Raw genomic sequence first — 20,196 nt, 5'->3', positions numbered from 1 at the left:
TAGGGCACTGCACGCTATCTGCGAGCTGGGGCCACTGGGGCTGAGCGATGCTAGGCTTTGGCTGACAGGTGGAGCCGCCCCAGCTCCCGGACAGCGCATGGCACTCTGCCAAGCTGTGTTGCACCAGTGCCATGGGGCAGCTGCTGCACAGGTGCCAGGCAGGGGAGCAGCCCCCACTGCCCTGTAGTGTGTAAGGGGGCTCTGCCACAAGCCCTGAGAGGCCCTGATCTCAGCTTCCACAGCCGGTGAGTGCAGGGCTTCCCGCCCCCAATTGCTGGAATGCTGGAGGCAGGCAGGGCAGCCATTGGGGGCGAAGGGGTTCTGCCATGTGGCCCCAGAGCCCCTGCTATAGCCAATGAGTGTGTGTGTGTGTGTGGGGGGGGGGGCTTGTTTTGTTTTTTCTTTTGACTCCTGGGCTGCTGGGGCCGGGCAGAGGGAGTAGGGTGGGGTGGGGTGATCAGAGTGTGGGGTCTGCACAATGGGGTTCTGCCAGGAGGCCTCAGAGCCCCCAGAGCCCCTGCTTCATCCAGTGAGTGTGGGGCTTTTTTTTTTTTTTTTTTCAAAGTGCCAGGTGGGGGATGGGTCTGGGCAGGGCAGCCATGAGGGTTTCTCCCACACCTCCCCACAACCTGGGGAGAGGGAGGCACAGCTGGAGGAGCCATGGGAGAACCTGCAGCTGCCTGGCTGTGTCTGCCTCTCCCCAGCTGACCTGAATTACCAAATCTCTCCGAATCAATTCAGAGGCTTCAGATTCAATTTGAATCTATTAATGGGTCTACTGATTTGATTCGTATTTGGTGATCCAGCCACCAAATCAGGCCAAATCTCCTCTGAATCGAACCGGTGGCAGAAGCTTCACATGGCCCTAGCAAACAGTGATGCACAAGTTCATCCCTTCCTTTCCAAAGTTCTGGTTTAGTAATGAAGGGATGCATGAAAAACGTGCGCCCCTGGCAGCTGCAGGGCCACAGCAGGAGCATGGTGGTGGTAACTGGGGAGCTCCAGCAGACACTGCCAGTGCGGTTGGATGTGGTGGCAAGCGCAGACCAGGAGTTGGTAACCACCCACAGATGCCACCCGTGTGCATTCCCTACACTTTGCCAGTGAAGGGATGAAGTAAAAGATTTAATGTTAGAAGGAAAGGATTCTTAGGGACTTCCCCTTACTGGGGTAAAGGCAAAGGAAAGGAAAAAACTGATGACAAGGAAAATATTGCTGCAAATGAGATAAGCAAAATACTCAAAAGAGAATCCTGAGCCAGTCTACTTGGGAGAGATCATATTACCACAGTGCGCCTCAGTTTCCTCTCCCTCATGTTGGAAAACCAGGTTAAAAACAGCAGAAACTTTACTCAAGGGAGGGGTTGAATGTGATTGTAGCCTCTCTAAGGAAATACCATCCACCAGAATTTCCCTACAACTTCCCCTCCCTGGGCAATTTGGGACTGACTACTGCCAAATGGCCCTACCTAGGCCAGTGCTATGTACATCTCACATCCAGAAGCACACCATCCTGGGACTGTGGGAACATTTTGTTACTATTTTCCAAAGCTAGGTCCTGCTGAGGCAAATGTAAGAAGAAAAGCCTGTCACTGATACCTACCAACCAGCATCTGTTCTAGGCCTGTTCAAAACTCTGACAGTTTTCTTATTTTTGGATGCTTCTACGATTTGCAGGCCCACTCTCTCCCTCAATTCACAGCACAGAGAAGTCTGAAGGGCGAGATCTTGTCCCCAGGCTAACAATTACAGCTCAGAGAAGAAGTCCCCTTTCCTGCTATAGAAGCATCTCCCACTTCATCTGAAATCTTCTGCCCTTCTCAAAGCCCTGCTAGCCTAAATAAAAGGAACCAATGTCTCCAGCCAACATCTAGAAGGATTTTAGCCATTTGCCCTGTACTAGTGAAATGCTGTGAAGCCAGACAAGCTCAGATCTCAAAAAGCCTGGGAAATGCATGGCACCTCCTGCTACGGAGTTGAAGCACTGGCTGTGAAGTAAAAACCTCTCTGATAGCTTAGGGGTAGACAGCACGCAAGACACAAACAAACAGCAGGAACAGAGGAGGATGCTAGGGACACTGAGGTCACCTACACTGAAAGCAGAGATTCAAAATGAACAGAGCTTTTTCAGTTTCCATCAGCCAAATGGGTCTTCTAAATCTAAGGGGAGCTCATACGTAGGCTCATTCCATTGTAAAGCAAACAATCTCAGATCATTGCTATCTGGGAGGAACTTCCAACTCTGAAGCCTCTGAATAGGACAGGCTTCATTCAAAGAAGTATCTTCATTTTTTAGGTCACAGATAGGAAGAAGGAAACTAGGAGCAGCCTATTGGTTCTGCAGCACAGCTACCTCTAGAAGCACAAGCAGTTTGGAAGTGTTTGGTCAGAAAGAGGCCTTTCATAAATAAATCTTAGCCCCTAAATTCTTTAGGACAGTATCAGTTATAGGGCAGCATACAGGCATAACAGACCTTCAATAGCCAACACGTAGCTTCTAAGCACTAGGAAACCCTCTCAGAGGTGGAGGGTCACAGAAGCCAAACCTGTAGCAAGCCAGCTGTACAAGAGAAGCAGATGCAACCCCTCACCTGAGGCTCTGGACAAATGACACATTCACATCAGTGTAAATGACCTTTCTGCTATTGTAAAAAAAAAAAAAAGGAAGAGAAACGTGATGCAGACACCACTGATAGTTCATCCCACTATAGGTGGGGCCATATGATGGACAACCCTCTCCACCAATCAGTGGGGAGGAGGGAACTAGGCTACCAGAGCCCCTTAGCCAATCAGACGCGTGGGGGGCCCCACCATGATAAGACCATGAAGGTGGTGGCTGGCACCACAATCTGCCCATGAAATCAGCTGGCCACTGCCTCGAGTTGTGCCTATAATAATATGTTCCTCTACCTAGGGAATCTGGTTGGTTGCTTACTTCAGATCCCAGCATAACTGACATTAGGATAAAAAAAAGATGTAAATTACACAGTGGAAATGTGTTGTGTGTCCAGGCCCTGAAGAAGAATGGTCTTTTCCAGGAAGCAAAGTCCTTTAAATAAAAGAAAATCCTGTTTCCTGACCTGTGTCACTTTAATCCCTCTTGTATATTCCCAACATGCCCAGCCTCTTCAATTTGGATAGGAACCTGTGCTGTTTGGAGATGCACAGCAGGTGCTGAAGAAACATGTGGAAAGGGAAGAGAGGAGTAATCTTATTCAGCCTAGCCATATCATTCCCCCTCCCCTCACTCTACTCCTATTCCAGAAATAGCTGTTACCTACAAACACATATGAATACAGGGTCTCTTCCCTCATGCTATTTTTACTGCTAATAAAATCTTAAATATTTATACTACTAATAATCTCCTAGCCAAAGGAGAAAATGATATTCGGACCTTTTTCATCAAGTATTTCTGAGCAAACTATAAGAAGCAATTATCATTATCTCCCACTGTAGGATGGAAAATCTGAGGAATAGGGAGGGACAGTGATAATTCCAGGCACACACAGAATCCATACCAGACCAGGAACAGAAACTGGCAGTCCAAGGTATCAATTCCTACCTGTTTTGTTGCTCCTTGCTCAGTTTGGACAAAAAAAGAACAGATCTGGACTATGATGTGACTCTCACCTTTAGTTCCAGGAGGCTGTAGGTTGTCTCCCGTCAACGAGCACCAGCCTACAGGAAAGATGTCCCGGGAGTCATAGCGGCACCAGTAATCAAAAGCACCTCTCCAGCCATCAAACGTTATGAGGACCTCAGAACCTCTCACCTCCCCAATGGTGGCTGGACAGATGAAGTGAGGGTTCTTTCTGTCCACTGCCTCTAACTTCATGCCCATCTTGAAGAAGTTCTGTGATGGAGATGGTGGTTCCTAAAGGGAGGGTTCAAAAAATGTGATCAAAAAGGATGTAGTTCATGTCAGTATTTGGATTATCTCCCCGTATTATCAAAACAACTGGTCCTAGATGCAGTTGAGATAGCCCCATGTAAATGAGTGGAAGTGGTGCTTTTTTCTTGTGCTAAAGGCTGGATCTAACCCCAGGTTTAAGTATGTGCAACTTATGAGTACTGGTAAGGCTTCTACATACTGACATTTTGTACCTGCTGCCCTTGGGACTCGAGATTCCAGTGGAAGTAAAGATCATTGGCTCCTGCTCCTCCCTATATCCCTTTTACATGTAGGATGCTGGACCAAATACAACCAATACTATAACTCAACATGGCTACCTGTGACAGTTTCTTCCTGGAATAGTGTGCTATGGGAAAAAGACCCGGAGCTCCAAGAAACAGAGGTCTGTGACACACACGCAGTGCTCATACTCCGTTATCTCCAACCAGTCCATCCTCCCCGGGCAGTCTTAAAGGGAAGAATTATTGAGACTGAATTCAGTGGGTGTGAGCCAGAATGGACATGACTCTTCACTACTTAGTAAGGCAGGTTGCCTAGTCAGGAGTACTACATCCCAAGGTTGTAGTAACTTGTGGACAGGGGAAATACTCAAGTTAAAAAGCATCTCTTCAATCCAACCTGTGGCTTTTTATGCTGCTCAAACAACTTCAGTGGCAGGCCAGTGGAAAGGGAGGCTTTCCATCTCCTACCCAGGGTAACAACCCAGCTCCATACTAACTGTATTAAATGGTCAGATATACCACGACTTGGAGGGAAAAATTTCAGATGTGAGGCTGCATGGGGCAGGCTGCCTCACCAAATCTTCAGCTTCACTCTCCAGTGAATGCTGTAGCAGAAGAGAAACACAAGGAAAGAAAGTGGGATGAAGCAAAAACCTCATTCCAAATTGCCTGACTGGAAGATGTGTACTGTTCAAAGGAAAAACCACCCAGAGGAGGCCATGGGAAAAAGCATCTCTCTGAACTCAGTTCCCCAAACCATTGAGGTATACCCCTGACAAAGCAGTAATTTATTTAATAATCTAATGAAGCTGAAATCAAATGGTACCATCCACCATATCCAGGGATGGTTTCTCCAGGTCCTTTCCAATCAGAAAATGCTGCTTCAACTACTACTGTATTAAATGGTGCAATTCTCAGCTGAGGATACAAGCTAAGATATGTTGCCAGGGTTGTGGCTGGGAATACTTTAAGTGATATGCACTCTTCTCTTTTTCTACTGCATTACAACAGTTTATAGAATCCTACTGGCAAAGAGAAACAGCTTTTATATATTGCCTATCCTAACTTCAAATGGCACGTGCAGCCTGAGTGAAAGAGTAGCAAGTTTCCCATACTTTGAGGACTCTACCTCTGCAGGTCACAGTCTGCATCCCCATCCTGCCTGCAATGACAAGGCAGCAAAGTGGACTGCTCTGCCCTAATATAACAGCACTGTCACAAGGCTAGTTGCTAACTTTTTCCTTGCTTCAGACCATAAGAGATTTGTCTCCGGACAAGTTGCGCCTGTGTTTCTCTAGAAATCGTGTCCAGAAACAGAAATATCCCAAGATTGGCATGTACACACATTGTCCTTCTAATCAGGACTTAGGGAGCAGCTGAATGCACTGCTGACTTTCTGCCATTGATTCAATGATACAATCCTGGGATAACAATTCAGGTGCATTTTGAACAACCCATGAAAAAACATTAATACCTTTTATCTTGTGAACCTTTTTAAGATTACCCCAGGACAACAGACATGAATGTCTGAATGAATGCACTGTCCTGGGACAAAATGATTTACCCTGGACACATGCAACATCTTTTTGTAGACTAAGTTCCTAAGCTTAGAGAACAGAGCTGACTTCACTACCCTGTAGCAAGTGCACCACAAACTCCAAGGATGGCCCTCCACACACAATATGATACCTTGTGAAAAATCCGGACTGGAGCCATCTCCGCCCCATTCAGAGTCTTCAGGAGGAACATGGGCCAAGAGGAGGCATTCAGCCGAAAGCCTGTAGAACAGGAAGCACAGGTGGAAACCATTAAAGGCTGCAGGTCCCTTTGGAACGGGCAGCACTGCACATAATGTTCTTGCACCCTGCTGGACACAGGAGCCAGTGACACCGGGACCAGTGAACAGCCCAGCAAACTGGGGAATCTGAATGGGAGTCCTGCTTGGGAAGGGAGCAGGAACCTGTGGCTGCCTGGTGAGAGGGTCTGAGTGGGAAGGTCTGCCTGGTTTGTGTTTTGTGGTGTAGCTTCAGTTTGGGAGACATTTTGCAAGGTTGATTGCAGGACTAAGCAGAGGCTCTCAACTGCTGAGCCAGGGCTCAACTAACTGCAGTGTGAACAAGGAGGTAGGGCTTGTCTAGGCAGAAAGGCTAGGCCAAAAAGAACCCAGCAATATGCAGCAGCCACCAACACCAGGACTAGTTAATGGACAAAGAAACAGGAGTTTGAGTAGGGAGCTCACTGGTGAGTTTGCCTGGACACTTTCTTACTTACAAGCTTGCTGAGTGGAAGCAGCTAAAGAAGGAAGAGGGAATCTTTCAGGAGTACAAGTGAAAGAGAAAGAAGGAGCTAGCAGGAGAATCAGCAGAATGGATGGAAGACACTGCAACCTCAAAGTTTCTCCCACTACCATTTCATCCTCTGCCTGTATCTGTAGAGGCTCTGTCCAAGCATGACCACCAACCACCAAGGTTTCCACCCAGGTTCTGGCCTGGCTTTGCAGAGACTGCAGCCTGCATGCTCCTGCCAGAGGCAGCCAGGTGGGGGAGTACTTGTGATGTAAGACAAGGGTGGGCAAAATGCAGCCTGCCAAGCCATTCTGTCCGGCCCACAGGGCCCCTAAAAAATTTAGAAAATTAATATTTATCTGCCCCTGGCTGCCTGTCATGCAGCCCTTAATGGCTTAACAAAACTCAGTAAGCGGCCCTCTGCCCGAAATAATTGCTCACTCCTGATGTAAGAGGTGCCTCATGGTTTCCCACAGGAATCTAGTAAGGGAACTGCAGAGATGGATAGGTTCAGAAGCATCTGGGAGCAGGAAACCTTCACTGACTGAATGCACAGAGATCTCCCACATCATGGAAGAGGAACAGCAAGAGAAGGCATTGGAAGACAAGACGACAAATACTCGGGAAGGTGGAAGCTGGCAGCTTGTCACCTCTGGTAACAGACTGCACTCCTCTTCTGAATCTGTGGCTGTCTAGCTGTCCCTGGCATCAGATGAGAAAAAGTGTACTTCAGTGGCAGGAGAAGCCAAGCCATTCACCCCTAGGAGAATCGATGGGTGCCAAAGGAAGCAATGAGTGGCAACTCCCTCCTGAAGGGCACAGAGGTATCCAGGTGCCAGCCAGAACTGCTGGCTTGGAAAGTCTTCTGCCTGCCAGGAGTCCACATCCAAGACGTCATGGAAAGGTTACCAAGACTCAGCTGGCCCTCTCACTATTATCCCATGCTGGTAATCCATGTGGGCACTGAAGATACTACACCAGGGATGACCTTCAGCAGATCAAAAGTGACCACATGGCTCTGGGTCCAAGGGTAAAGGTGCAGGGGCCCAGGTGATGTTCTCATTGATCCTTCCAATCAAGGGCAAAGGCCTGGCTAGAAGCAGACACATCCCGGAGATCAACATGTGGAGGAGGATTTAAATTAGGCTTATCGGGGAAAAAAAAGCCCAGGGGTAAGTAATGAGTGAGGAGACCTGGGAAAATATTAGTAAGGGGTGGTAATAGCAGAACCTTAGCAATGTTCTCAGGGAGAAGAAAAGACAATTAATCGGTTAGACAAAGAGGTCCTAGTACAAGGAATTATATTGCAATTGAAATTACAGAGATGGGACAGGATAGCTCATATGACTGGAGTAGAGTCCTGGATGGGTATACCTTGTTCAAGATGAATAGGCAGGGGAAAACAGTGGTGTTGCCCCACATATAAAGGAGATGTACATGCAATCTGAGGTGCAGTATGAAGCAGAAGGTAGACCTGTTCAAAGCCTCTGAATAAAGGTTAAAGGGGAGAGCAGCAGGGTGTTCTCCAGGTGAAAGAGGTCAAAATCATAGTGAAAATCTGCTCTAAGTCACCCAAAACCAGAGAAGGAGCCTTCTTTAAACAAGTGACATAAGCTTCCAAATAGCAGGACCTAGATGGCTAATTTTAATTATCAGGGCATCTTCTGGGAGGGAAGCACAACAGTGCACAAGCAGTCCAGCAAATCTGTGCTGCATCTTGGGGATAACTTTTTGATACAGATGGTAGAGAGGCCCAACTAGACTTCAGAAAAGCAGACTTTGACAAACTCAGGGAACTGCTTGGCAGAATCTTCTAGGAGGCAAGTCTGAAAGTAAAAGGAGTGTAGGAGAGGTGGCTGTACTTTCAAAGAGGGCCTTTTAAAGGTCCAGGAGCAAGCTATCCTGATGCAACAGAAGAACAGGAAATGCCATAGAAGATCAGCCTGGCTTGACAGAAATCGTTTCAATATACTGAAACAAAACCAAAACTTTGTCATAGTACTAGGTTTGAGTATTGCACAGCTGTGCAGGTTGAAAATTAGGAAGGCCAAAGCATGATTTGAGATGCAACTGGCAAGGGATATGAAAAGCAATAAAAAGTGATTTTACGAGTATGTAGAGTAAGAGGATGACCAAAGAACCTGAAGTTTGCTTGAATGCACAAGACAATCTAGTTACAGATGATGGAGAGAAGACTGAAATATAATGCCTTTTTTACTTCAGTTTTCACGAATAGTGAGAGCTACCAGCTGACATGTGCACCTGGCTAGCATATGAGGAAAAAGTAAAAAAAATGTAGAGCAGTGGCACAGCAGGTTAGAAATTACTTAGAGAAGGCAGATGCTTTCAAGATGTGGAAGAACGGATTAGGAATTACTTACAGAAACTGGATGTTTTGAAGTTGGCAGGGCTGGATAGGATGCACCTTAGTGTATGGAAGGAGTTGGCCGAGGTAACTGGAGCACCACTGGCTAGTCTCTTTGACAACTCTTGGAGGTCAGGTAAGGTCCCAGATGACTAGAAAAGGGCAAATACAGTGCCCCTCCTTAAGAAAGGGAAGGAGGAGGATCTAAGGAATTACAGACCTGTCAGTCTGACCTCAATACCTCAAAAGATCATGGAGCAGGTCCTAAAATAATCTGTTTTGCAGCACCTGGAGGATAACAAAGTCATCAGAAACAGCCAATATGGATTTACCAAGGGCAAGTCATTTCTGACCAACCTAATTCCTTTCCATAAGGTGACAGGTTCTGCGGAGGGGGGAGAGCAGTGGATGTAATGTACCATGACTTTAGCAAAGCTTCTGAAATTGTCCCCTGCAATGTTCTCATTTACAATGAATAAAACAGACTGCAAGGTCGACACATAGCTGGTTGGATCACCGTGCTCCAAAATAGTCAACAATGGCTCAATGTTTAGTTGGGAAAAGGCATCAAGTGGGGCTTCACAGGGGTCTGTCTTGGGTCTGGTATTGTTCAATATCTTCATTAATGATTTGGACTATGGTATCAAGTGCACACTTAGCAAATTTGTACGTATTCCACCAAGTTAGGTGGAATCTCAGACATTCTGGAGGGTAGGTCCAGGATGTCCTACAGCAGAGATGGCCAAGCAGCAGCACATGTGTGTAGCCACTGTGTAGCACATACCAGACCAGAGATAGGCAGGCTGCGCAATGGAAGATAGGACAGGGGGAGAAAACAGAGGAGATCAGACAGTGAGCATGGGACAGGAATCAGAATACAGACCAGAAGATCAAGCAGGGAACATGATCAGAGTGGTACTTGGGGAGGGTATGGGGTTAATTTGTGCCATGCCTGCTAAAAAGGTTGGTTCCCTTAGTGCATGCCTTCCCTTGCTCAGACACTGGGTTCTGTAATGTCCTGTGCTATCTCTTCCCATTTGTCTCTTCAGCTTCCTGGCCCTTTCAGCTGGCGCTCCAAAGACAACTAATGGCCAATCTCAAACTCATTTCTAGACTTAGGTGCTACCACAGTGCAAATGATGAACACTTGTGGTTTTCCAGTGTACCCCAGGCCCTTCCTCGGATTAATTTACACACAACATTTATTGCAACCTGATCCAACACTTTATCAGAACACATGAGAGCTAGGAATGACTCCCTAGGAAAACCCAACTGTGAGACTCTTACTACAAAAGGCTGGCTGGCAGTCAGAAATAAACAGACATGCACATTTGACTGTGACTTAACATATCCTAATCAAAGCTCCTGCCTCAGCTCTGCTGGCAAAGAACTTTGCAGGGAATTAGTATTTGCACACAACAGTCAAGTTGGTACATAGGGGGCATCAATGATTGAAGGCAGGGTTAAGTCCATAATGTTTTACCTGCCACCTTCCCTCCAAGAGGGCCATCTCAAACAATTTTTGGATGGCCAGCAGCCTTCTTGATGTAAGCAGCAGGCAAGTAAGCTGAAGAAACAGGAACAGATAGGAACTGTGCTGGGAAAGGAGCAAGACAGCAACAGTAAATGATACCGATATTTTGCTGGGCACCTTAGTAAGGGAGTGCCTACAGTAGTACCACACAGGGACTTCTGGAGAGTGGCTTAGGTTGCAGAACTGATGGTAGGGATAAAGCAGGTTTCTGTGGATTACTTATGGATGTTCTTCTGTACCCAAACTAACAGCGAGTAAGAAAATGCAACATAACTATGAACAGTACGATGAGCAGCTTCCTTCCTCACGTGCTCCAGACATCATGACAAAGGACACAAGACAAGAGAACTAGGAAGACTTGCTCTTTTAAGAGGTTTGTGATACTACCTCCAGAAAGGCAAGAGCCCAGATAGAAAGAGGAGGAAAAAAAGAACTGGAAGAGGAAACCATAGGAGCATATGGCTTAAAGGAGGTATCTATCCACTAATCCATTTGGGTGATTGCTCCCTTGAAGCAAGGTGGGAAGCCACTGGTGCAGACCTCAGGTAACAACCATAAAATATGTCCAGATAATATAAATTAGTTGCTTCACAAGGCCCACAGCTCAGAAGTATGGAACTTTAGTCCCAAAGGAACCTTTTCTTGTTACTTAGTTTTAACAAGCTTTCAATATTTATAGTTTTGAAGTTAACCCTGGTACTGAATTAATACCTACAGGTCCTACCTACAGGTCAGCTGTACTGAGGGCAAAACTTGCCAGAGATGACAGGACCTGAGCATCAGAGCAACTAAAACAAGCTGAATCAAGCCTAGTATTTTATCCACATGTCCCCAAGGAGAGCCTGTAAACACCAAAACTAGCTGGGCAGGTGGTTTAGGAAAAGGATACCCAAGGAAGGAAAACAAGCCTGGCAGAAGGACTTTTCTGTTCAAACCATGGAAAAGCAAGAGCTGAATACTGAGCTTCAGAATACATGGAAAATACTGAGTGAGAAATGTGTCCGCATACCCATGTCAGTCTCTGACAAATTGAGGAAGGGAAGGAGGGAGGGAAGAAGGAAGGAAAAGGAATGGAAGCCAAAGACTTGTAGTTACTTGACTTGCACTGAAAGATCAAGAAATAATGGAGTGAATCTAGATGCCAACACCTGTCCAGCCTTGCCTCCAAGAAAGGTGACAAGGATAATCAGATCAGTCACAGTAAACACGTTCACACAGTTTTAACTCATATGGAACAACTGAAGATGAGCTCTAGCTCTAACTTGATTGGTTACTGCCCCCTCTGATAGCCTACAAAAAAGACACTACTTTTCAAAATAGGAATCTAAGGGTATGGACAAAGGTACAATTTGTAGCTGCTTAAAAAAGGAGTGGGGGGGGGGGGCGCCATTTCAGTGACATTAGAGCAACTGTTACACTCTAACCCTTACACCCTTAACAACCTGTAGCAATACAGGTGAGATAAGGATGAATGAGGGTTAAAGCTGGAGCAGTTTTGCTACGCTTGCATTGTTAGAAAAATCACAAAGAGGAAACAGTTTTGTTATAAGTGTGTAACAGTGTACTTTGATAGCCATATAGTTGTTATGTTTCCTTATACCCTGAGAGTTTCAAAGATAAAATTCATACACAAGAGATGGATCAGCATCCACTAGGAAAAGTCTCATACAGAACTGACTACTGTTTCTGATAACAGCAGATTTTATGGACACTATTTGATACTCAATTAAAAAAAAATGTGAGCAGAGGTTAACAAATGTACTAGGTTCCTCTCTCCTGCTATGGGTAAATATAGGAAGAGTGAAGAAGTACAGTATGTCAGATATGTCAAGTTTTTCTCTGGCAGAAAAATCTATGGAGGCCAGAACCCAATTGCTTTTTAAAAAATGGAATAAAGTATTTAAAAGGCCAGTCTCACTGAGTAGATCTTAGCAGCTGTGACCAACTGGAAATAGGATGAATGAGGTCCAGCCAAATCAGGAAAAGTATAGCTGCAAATCTCACATTACACAAAGGCTGTATGCACCAAAGCTCAAGTTTTCCATCTATTGATTTCTTTGTGAAATCTTATGAAATATGAACTTTCATTCTGACCCAGGAAAACTTTTACAATCTTTTCCAATGCCTGATGAAGGGTGTTTGTGTCCAAAAGCTTGTAATTAAAGACATTATTTGCAAAAACCTTGTTGGTCTAATAAAAGGTATCAATCACCTCTGTCCACAAGCCCTTGCTTTTTTCTCTAGACCAATACAGCTTCAACCTGGATACAAAGCTCAAGATTGGCTTTTAACAGCCAAAACAATCTTATTTCTTACATACTAGGATCTCTGAAGTCGGCTCATTCTGGGTTCATCAGAGGCAGGCAGAAGGTCACACTCCCTAGGTATTTTTTTGTTTGCTTGGTTGGGTTTTTTGTGGGGGGGTTTAAATCTTTACAGCTGAGAAGAATGGGAGATGGTGGTTGTTACCAAGGGAGGAGAGAGATTTCTTATATCAGTCTTCTGTAGTAAATTGGGTACAGATTCACAGGGCCAAATGCTCAGCAGATGTATTCAACATAGTCCTAGAAACCCTCAGTCATGGTGCTGCCCACTATCAGCAATGTGAATTTAAAGAACTCATGGGATCTGACATGCATTAAACTTGTTGCACTTTATCTGCTGTTTTAACGTGGCAAAAAGCCTGTAGCCACACAGTCAGGCTTTCTGTCACACTAAAAAAAAATGGGAAACCTGCGATAAATAAGAGCCAAGATCTTTGTAGCACTAAAAAAAATAGTGCGTCAGCATCCCATACAACAGGGCATGCAGCTTTCACCTTCCTAGTCAAGCTTAATTTTCATTAAATCCATTCCCATGTCACATTTATTGACACTCCAGGCTGAACATCCACTTGACACCTCCCAAAGGATGCTTGAGGTACAGACAAACATAACTCTTAGACTGGTTTAATTGTGGTTTAAACTGCAACCACTGAGATGTAGAAGCCAGTTTTGAACAGTTCAAACTTCCTGAACCATTTCAAAAGTATACCTGGATAAACAAGTATTATTTTGAATGAGCTGTCTATGAACTGGTTCAATGATATGTGCAGACACCCAGCTTTCAATGACTACTGTCTGGGTGGTCTTGCAGGCTTCCCACCTGTACCACTCAACACTCTTACTCCAACAGTCGCAAGCAATTGGCTACTCTGGTATGCAGCCAGAACTCTATTGCCTCAACTTCTATGGCTTGTATGCAGTGTCCTTAGCTGGGGGCCTTGGGAGCAGTTCTCCATGACTTTTAAAGAGCTATTCAAGTTCCTTCTGCGGTGGCAACTGACCAGGGTTCCATGCATGCCAGGCTTATTTGGGCTGGAAGGTGGCCAGCTAGGGGAGGCAGGGGTCTACCTGAACCCATGCTTCTGTGTGCCTGGGGGCTCGAGACTCCAAGGGACTGCCAAAAGATTCCACTGCCACCAATAAAAGAAAACTGCCCAGCTCCAGGGACAAAGAAGCAGGGGTCCAGGCAGTCCCTCCCCACCTTACTTGGCTATCTCTCCACCATCAAATCTGCCTGGCATTCACCAAATCCTGGTCACTTTCCAGGAATTGAAGTAAACTGATGAGCAGCTTGGAGGAAAAGTGCTCTTTAAAAGCCACAAAGCGGGCAGCTCTGAAATATCCAGCCCCACAGGAACCCAAAAGCAGAGGTCCAGGCAGTCCCCCCCCCGCAACACACACACTTATCTAGACACTCCCAGTCAAGGCTCCACCACACAGATCTCAGTAAAGCACAGGAATGGGTCTTTACTGAACTCAATGTCAGTGCCAGGGGGAGCAGAAAACTGTAAGTGAACCATGTACTCACTTCCACCCCCTGGTGGCAGATCAATGGCACCACAATGCCTAAAAGGTGACTTCTACTTAGAACCCTTTGCAGACACCTCGGACACATGGCAATGCTGAACCAGCTCCAGAGACATTCTTACAACAGTTCAAGCGCTATGTCTGACTGCATCCTCAGAGAGAAATTGTATCTGCTTCAAAGGTCTCACGTGCAAGTCTTTCTTTTGCTGTTACAACTCAGTCTGGTCCCTACCAGAATATACAAACTGGGATGGGTGCTTCATAAAGACACCTCCAAAACTCCAAGAGAACCGCCACCTGAATGAAAGCATGAAGTTCAGATAGCTGTTTAATCTGGATTCAACATGCATCAGTTCAGCTCATCAAGGAACCATCTGACCAGTGGTAAAAAGAAAAATGGTGTTTACCTGGGAGATTAAAAAAGGGGAAATTCTAATATCTAAACATAGCGAAAGCTAAATAGAGTTTTAATAAATCAGAGATGAAATGCAGTGAATGTCATGCTCATTCAAGATAAGGCTTTAAATCAACAGGAGCCCTTTCATGCTTTTTTCTCTGTTAAATGGCCTCTTGCCCAAACTGGGTCAATCCACTGCCCAAAATGAAGCTCTAATGAAAACAAGTGAACTATATAAAACTCATCTAACTGGTTCTCTACTAATGCCTACACTTGTTAACCAAGTCTTCCTGTTGACTGAATAGTCAGTGGCCACAAATACAACTGGGTAACAATGGAAAATAAATTACTTTGGCTTAACTAAATTTACCAATGATTGCCAGAGTTAGTAATGACTAAGCTAAACACCTCAATGTTACCAATTCTCCTTGTTTATGGTCTGCATTACAATTTAAAGATCCTAGGAAGGCATTCTCCACTCTATGTATCATTTCCAGTCTTCTGGCGTAATGGATATGAGAGAGACTATCTTATAGGATGAGAAAAGTGTACTGTTTGAGAGGGCCTGGCAAATAAATGATGGCTGGTGGGAGTGATGCTCTAGGCCAAAAGCAGTGGCTGATGCTCAGACCAGTTCTAGAACAGTGTGCACATTGTCCTGTAGGCTCTGGGATTGTGGGTATGTCTTCACTGCAAAGTTAATTTGGACAACCATGGAATCTAAATACCTAGATTAGCCTAGATCAAGGTGAATGGCCAAAAGCTCTACCCTAATTACTGTGTCCAAAATGGTACTTCACTCATCTGCATGTCACCAGGACTTCTGGGGACCCATTTTACGACTCTTTGTGCCACAGTAAAGTGAGCTTCTCTATGTTCTTTCCTCAGTGAATTGCTGAAAAACATTCCTGTCCTTCAGAACACACAGGAAGGATTTGTGGAAGACACTGAAGGACTAGTAACATTTGAATGATTTAGTCTGTGTCTATGCAAAAAACAGGTAGGCCTCTATTCTTGCCATAAAGGGCATTCAGGCTGGGCCAGTTTGCCTGAATGTGCATACTGCACTTAGACAAGAGGGGCATGTGTATGTGGATCACAGCTCAGTTAAAGGTTATATCTAGTTGAGAATCCAAGTTAACTCTGCAGTGCAGATTGCCCTATTAGGGAAGCAGAGTCCATACTCCACTGGAAAAGCAAAGGATACTAGATTTTCCCACATGGCATAGTAGCTGGTTTCTATTGGCTAAGTGAGAATTTAGACTCACCCAATGGGGGCTGCAGCATCCCTCCATTCTTCTCACAGTTCCCTATGGGCTGAATTTCAGCAGAATCCACCAGGCGCCAGAAGTCATTCTTGTTATCACTGCCATCAAGACGCAAGCGGAGGCGTGCACCTGTCAGACCCACCACAGTAGCAATGCAAGTGGAGGTGGTATTCCTAGGGTCCTGGGCTTCTAGTTTCATGCTGATCTTGAATTCATTAGTGGGTGGAGTATATGACTACAAGGAAAAGAACAAGGATCCAGTGAGAGCCTGGAGTTCCAACATGTGCCATTTCCTTCCTGTGGCACAAGCACTACCTGCTTCAGCACTTCTTTGGGCAACTGAAGCTAGAAAGTGTCCTCCAAGCCCAGTGTTGAAGCAGGCACTGCAGAGGAAAGCAGAGCAAGCTCAGTGAGCCAAGGCCCTGATGCCCTGCCATCCACAATTCAGCCTTTTATCATAGACTTCACCTAGACATCCTGGGTCAGATTTTTCTCCTGGGCTTCATTCCATGAGCACCACTCACCCATCTTACACAGAAATGGCTATCTAACCACTCCCATAAACACACAGTCGCCTTCAATAAAAAACACCCTACCATATTAAAACATATTTTGAACCTGTAAGTCAGCAGCTCAGAGCACTAGCCCAAGCCAACCACAGTACAGACCAAACCTAAAACTAAACACAGTAAGTAACCTGAACTTTTAATTCTGATTTGCATCTTCTCTGATATTCCAACCCTATACTCTCCTTAGTCTATACCAAAGCCCAGGTCCCCTAATCCAGACCCACTGTCATTTTATTAGTTTATTCCTTGTCCTTTGCATCAGCTGGTCTAATAATTATGGTAGCAGCTCCAGCAATTTGACCAAATGCCCAATGCCTTAGAAATCACTATTTGGCTCACCAATAATTGGAAAACATCGAAGAGAAGTGGGCAGGACGTTCATTTTACTAGTGTGGATCCAGTGAAACTTAAATCATATTTCACACTGACTAATGATCCAATCTACACATTTCCCTTCATCATGCAAGTCCTGCAGAGACAAAGAGATGCTCTAATATTCGTATCCATGCACATCTGAGAGTTACTCCCCTGGATTGTTCTGTAACATATATGGCTTGCCTAAATGTATCTATTCTATCTTTGCTTCATCATACACACATTCCTGCCCAGTGTTCGCTTTCTCTATTCCAAGATTTGCTCTGAACTAGAATCTGGAATTATCCATTTCCTTTGTTGTTCTCATAACACTACACCACCAATTACCTGCTTGAAGCAATGGGCAGGAGCTGGGATGGCACATGTCTCTTTCAGGTATTTTTCCCAGGTGAAGTGACCTGCAGGAGAGAGGAAATAAAGGGATTTAAGCAGGAGCTGACAGCATAGCAAAAAACTAAGAGAAGTCTACATCATTATAACCTGATACTGACCAAGCGCATGGAAGAACTAACTTGGGGTGTTCTCTGCACTATCCATATCCCTGGCTTGCACGAATGGTGCAAGTTGTCAAAGGAGTTAGCACAGTCTCGTAGAGAATGATTCCTTCAGGCTATGCATTAGACATACTGCGCAGTCTTGGAGTTAAGGACAAATCACTGAAGGATGAGATCTAAATCACCCCAAAAGCTTTTACATGCCATTGACTTCATGGCTGCTGCTTAAACACAGGCTGTTTTTTCCCCGTAAGAAACCAAACAGATCTGAACAGGAATCGTATGGCAAGAAGTAGCTGATTAGTGGACTGGCCAGCAATTAATCATCTAGAACAAACAGTCCATAGTTGAGGCAATACTGAAGCATCCTCCATGAGGGCAGAGATTTACAGAACAGACCTTATTCAATAGAAAAGCCCCTTCAGCTGAAAACTGCTGTAAAGGGAAGGGTCTGTTTGTACTGCTTTTCAAATGTACAGGTATGCATTGCAAAAATGTTATTCTGTCAAAAGGGGAATAGCAATCAAAACTTCCATCATTTAGATGAGCTCCTGAGAAATTACCTTGTACAAAAGCCAGCATGGCACTAGCCTCTATTTGCCTGAGCAGCACCCAAGAGACCCCTTTTTTCAAGTCATTACAAGAGCATCTGTGGGGGGCCAGTTACTGTTTTCATTACTCACAACAGGTTTTAATCAGCTTATTTTTTATATAAAAAACATAGTTAAGTGTGTATACGCTTCCACATGCTTAACATGGTGTATGAAAGGACTCTAACATTTAGGAACGGAAATGTTAAGCTTACATATATAATTTTAACTCTGTCCCGTGCAGGACTATGACAGAATACATAAAGACTCAACTCCTCCTCAAATAATATAACAGAAACATCACTTTCCCACCATCTCCCATCCACAGAGTAGCATACTTTGGACAGTTTTTTGTATACTTTTACTTAAACTAGTTTTTATAATCATTTAATATATTTTTATTTACAGAGCTCTGAAGCTGGCACCCTGGGCAGCCATGAAAGGGAAGTACACTGGAGTTGGATGAGACCAAGAAGAGAAGGGGCCCTTAGTTCTGGCTTGTGCCCTTTCCCCAGTTAGACAGAAGCAAACACAGCTAGTGACTCAGCTTTAAGAAGAGCACTTAAAAGGAGACTGGCTGCCCTGTGGTGTTCAAGTGCTGCACTAGGAAGTCAGAGACCCAGGTTCAAACCCCATAAGGGCAAGGCAGACCTGGAACCCAGGACTCCTGACTTCCCAGATAAGTGCCCTACTGATTCAGGTCTTAACAGAGCGGGGGAAAAGAAGGTGAGAAGTCTTTCATATTTTGTTATCAGTGAGCATGCCCAGGCTTCACACCTACATAGTTGTCCACAGTCATGCATATGTGTAGGGCTACATGTCCAGGAATAGAATTCCTCCAGGTGTCCAAGTACTAAAAATGCTACGTAAATGATCAAATCTGGATACTTAGATGACCAAGAAGGGAACAGAATGCCTAGGTTATTATATAGAAGGTGATAACCACTATCATTGACCACACACACCAGCAATGGACGCTTATCTCAGTGTTGCCAGTCTTTGCTAAGTATGCTATGAGTATGCAGACTGCCCCCTCAGGCATATAAGGCTGTGCCTGATTTATGAATCCCAAATGACTATAGGTGAATGAAATACACCTAAACGCTCAGCTCAGCCAAGACGGTAGGAGCTTTGTCCAAGTGCAACAACTAGTATGTAGGCATCTAAATGAGTTTTTGTCTGAAAACGCAAGGCTTTGCAGCTTCCCAAGTACTTCAGCATTTTAGTGGAGACTTTTTTTTTTTTTTTTTTTTTAGCCACAAGCCATTCAGTTCTGCCTAAGGTGCAATTTGGGCAATTAAGTCCCGTTTTTGTATTAGACGCTAAGAGACTAGACTAAACAACTTTGAAATAAGGAACTTAACAGCTTTTTAACATTTTATCTAAAAATACCTCCCACCCAACACGTATTCTTTTTTAAAAACCGTAGACGTATTTTTCTCTCTCTGCATCTAATGTTTTAAAATCAAGCACAGACCAAGCCTACAGGATTCCAACATGAGCAAAGAATTTCTGAGACAGTTGTCTGTCGCTGAAAACAGAGTATGGGTACAAACTCATGTAGGCTTATTTTTAGTTGGCTGCCAACCCACTATACTGTGAAGATATCTAGAGCACTGCTTGCAATTCACATTTGGTAAGTTTAAGTTCTACTGAAGAGGACTTTTTAGGAACAACCCCCCCCCCCCACGTGGCAGGGTTCAAGCCTAACAGTCTAGTATTTCTAATTCCTTTACATAAATACAGTATACTAAAATACAAGATATTTCCATTCAAAATTACTCCCTCATGGCCAATGAAAAAGACAGTGAACTCTGGCGTGTCTAATCCTTTGCCTTAACGTGAGACAGAGCTTGGTCTATGGCTGGGGTTTTCAACCTTTTTGGGTCAGTGTATCCCTGGTGGCTGGTCGAGAAGGAAGGAGTCCCCCAGCGGCCTGTCGATGAGCCGGGGGGGAAGGAAGAAGGCAGGAGGGGAGAATCCTGCGGCGGCCAATCGGCGAACAGGAGGGTCGCCTGCAGCTGATCGGCAAGCACGCCAGCAGCGGAAGTGCTGGTGGCACGACGGCACAAGTTCCGGCAGCAGCAACCGAGTAACCTTCGAGGCCATCCCAAGTACCCCAGGGGTACATGTATCCCCGGTTGAAAACCCTTGGTCTGTGGTTTAAGGACAAGTTCTAGGTCAGTGGTTCTCACCATTTTTAGATTCAAGGCACCCCTCCATAACTTTTTTAAATTTGGCAGCACCCCCAGTTAAGACCCATTGCTTTACTGCCTCTACTTACCACAGTAGTTCTCAACCAGGATCCTGCCATACACTTCTGCCTATACTAGGG

At 45.0% G+C, this 20,196-nt stretch overlaps 1 protein-coding gene across 4 annotated transcripts in view; it reads right to left on the bottom strand.

The window, feature by feature from the left end:
* The window catches only part of SCMH1 (sex comb on midleg homolog 1 (Drosophila)), a 132,716-nt gene that overhangs the window by 87,385 nt on the left and 25,135 nt on the right, over positions 1 to 20,196 (bottom strand). For all 4 annotated transcript variants that reach the window (XM_019548036.1, XM_019548037.1, XM_019548039.1 and 1 more), the window contains 4 exons: positions 17,105 to 17,175; positions 15,834 to 16,068; positions 5,823 to 5,911; positions 3,630 to 3,873 (listed from right to left, as the gene is read on the bottom strand). In XM_019548036.1, coding sequence (XP_019403581.1) covers positions 3,630 to 3,873; positions 5,823 to 5,911; positions 15,834 to 16,068; positions 17,105 to 17,175 — 639 coding nt within the window. The remainder of the gene's footprint in view (positions 1 to 3,629; positions 3,874 to 5,822; positions 5,912 to 15,833; positions 16,069 to 17,104; positions 17,176 to 20,196) is intronic.

Source organism: Crocodylus porosus, unplaced genomic scaffold, assembly GCF_001723895.1.
Source record: "Crocodylus porosus isolate Cpor-Errol unplaced genomic scaffold, CroPor_comp1, whole genome shotgun sequence".
Classification (NCBI taxonomy): domain Eukaryota; kingdom Metazoa; phylum Chordata; order Crocodylia; family Crocodylidae; genus Crocodylus; species Crocodylus porosus.
This window is presented reverse-complemented; position numbering and strand designations above follow the sequence as displayed.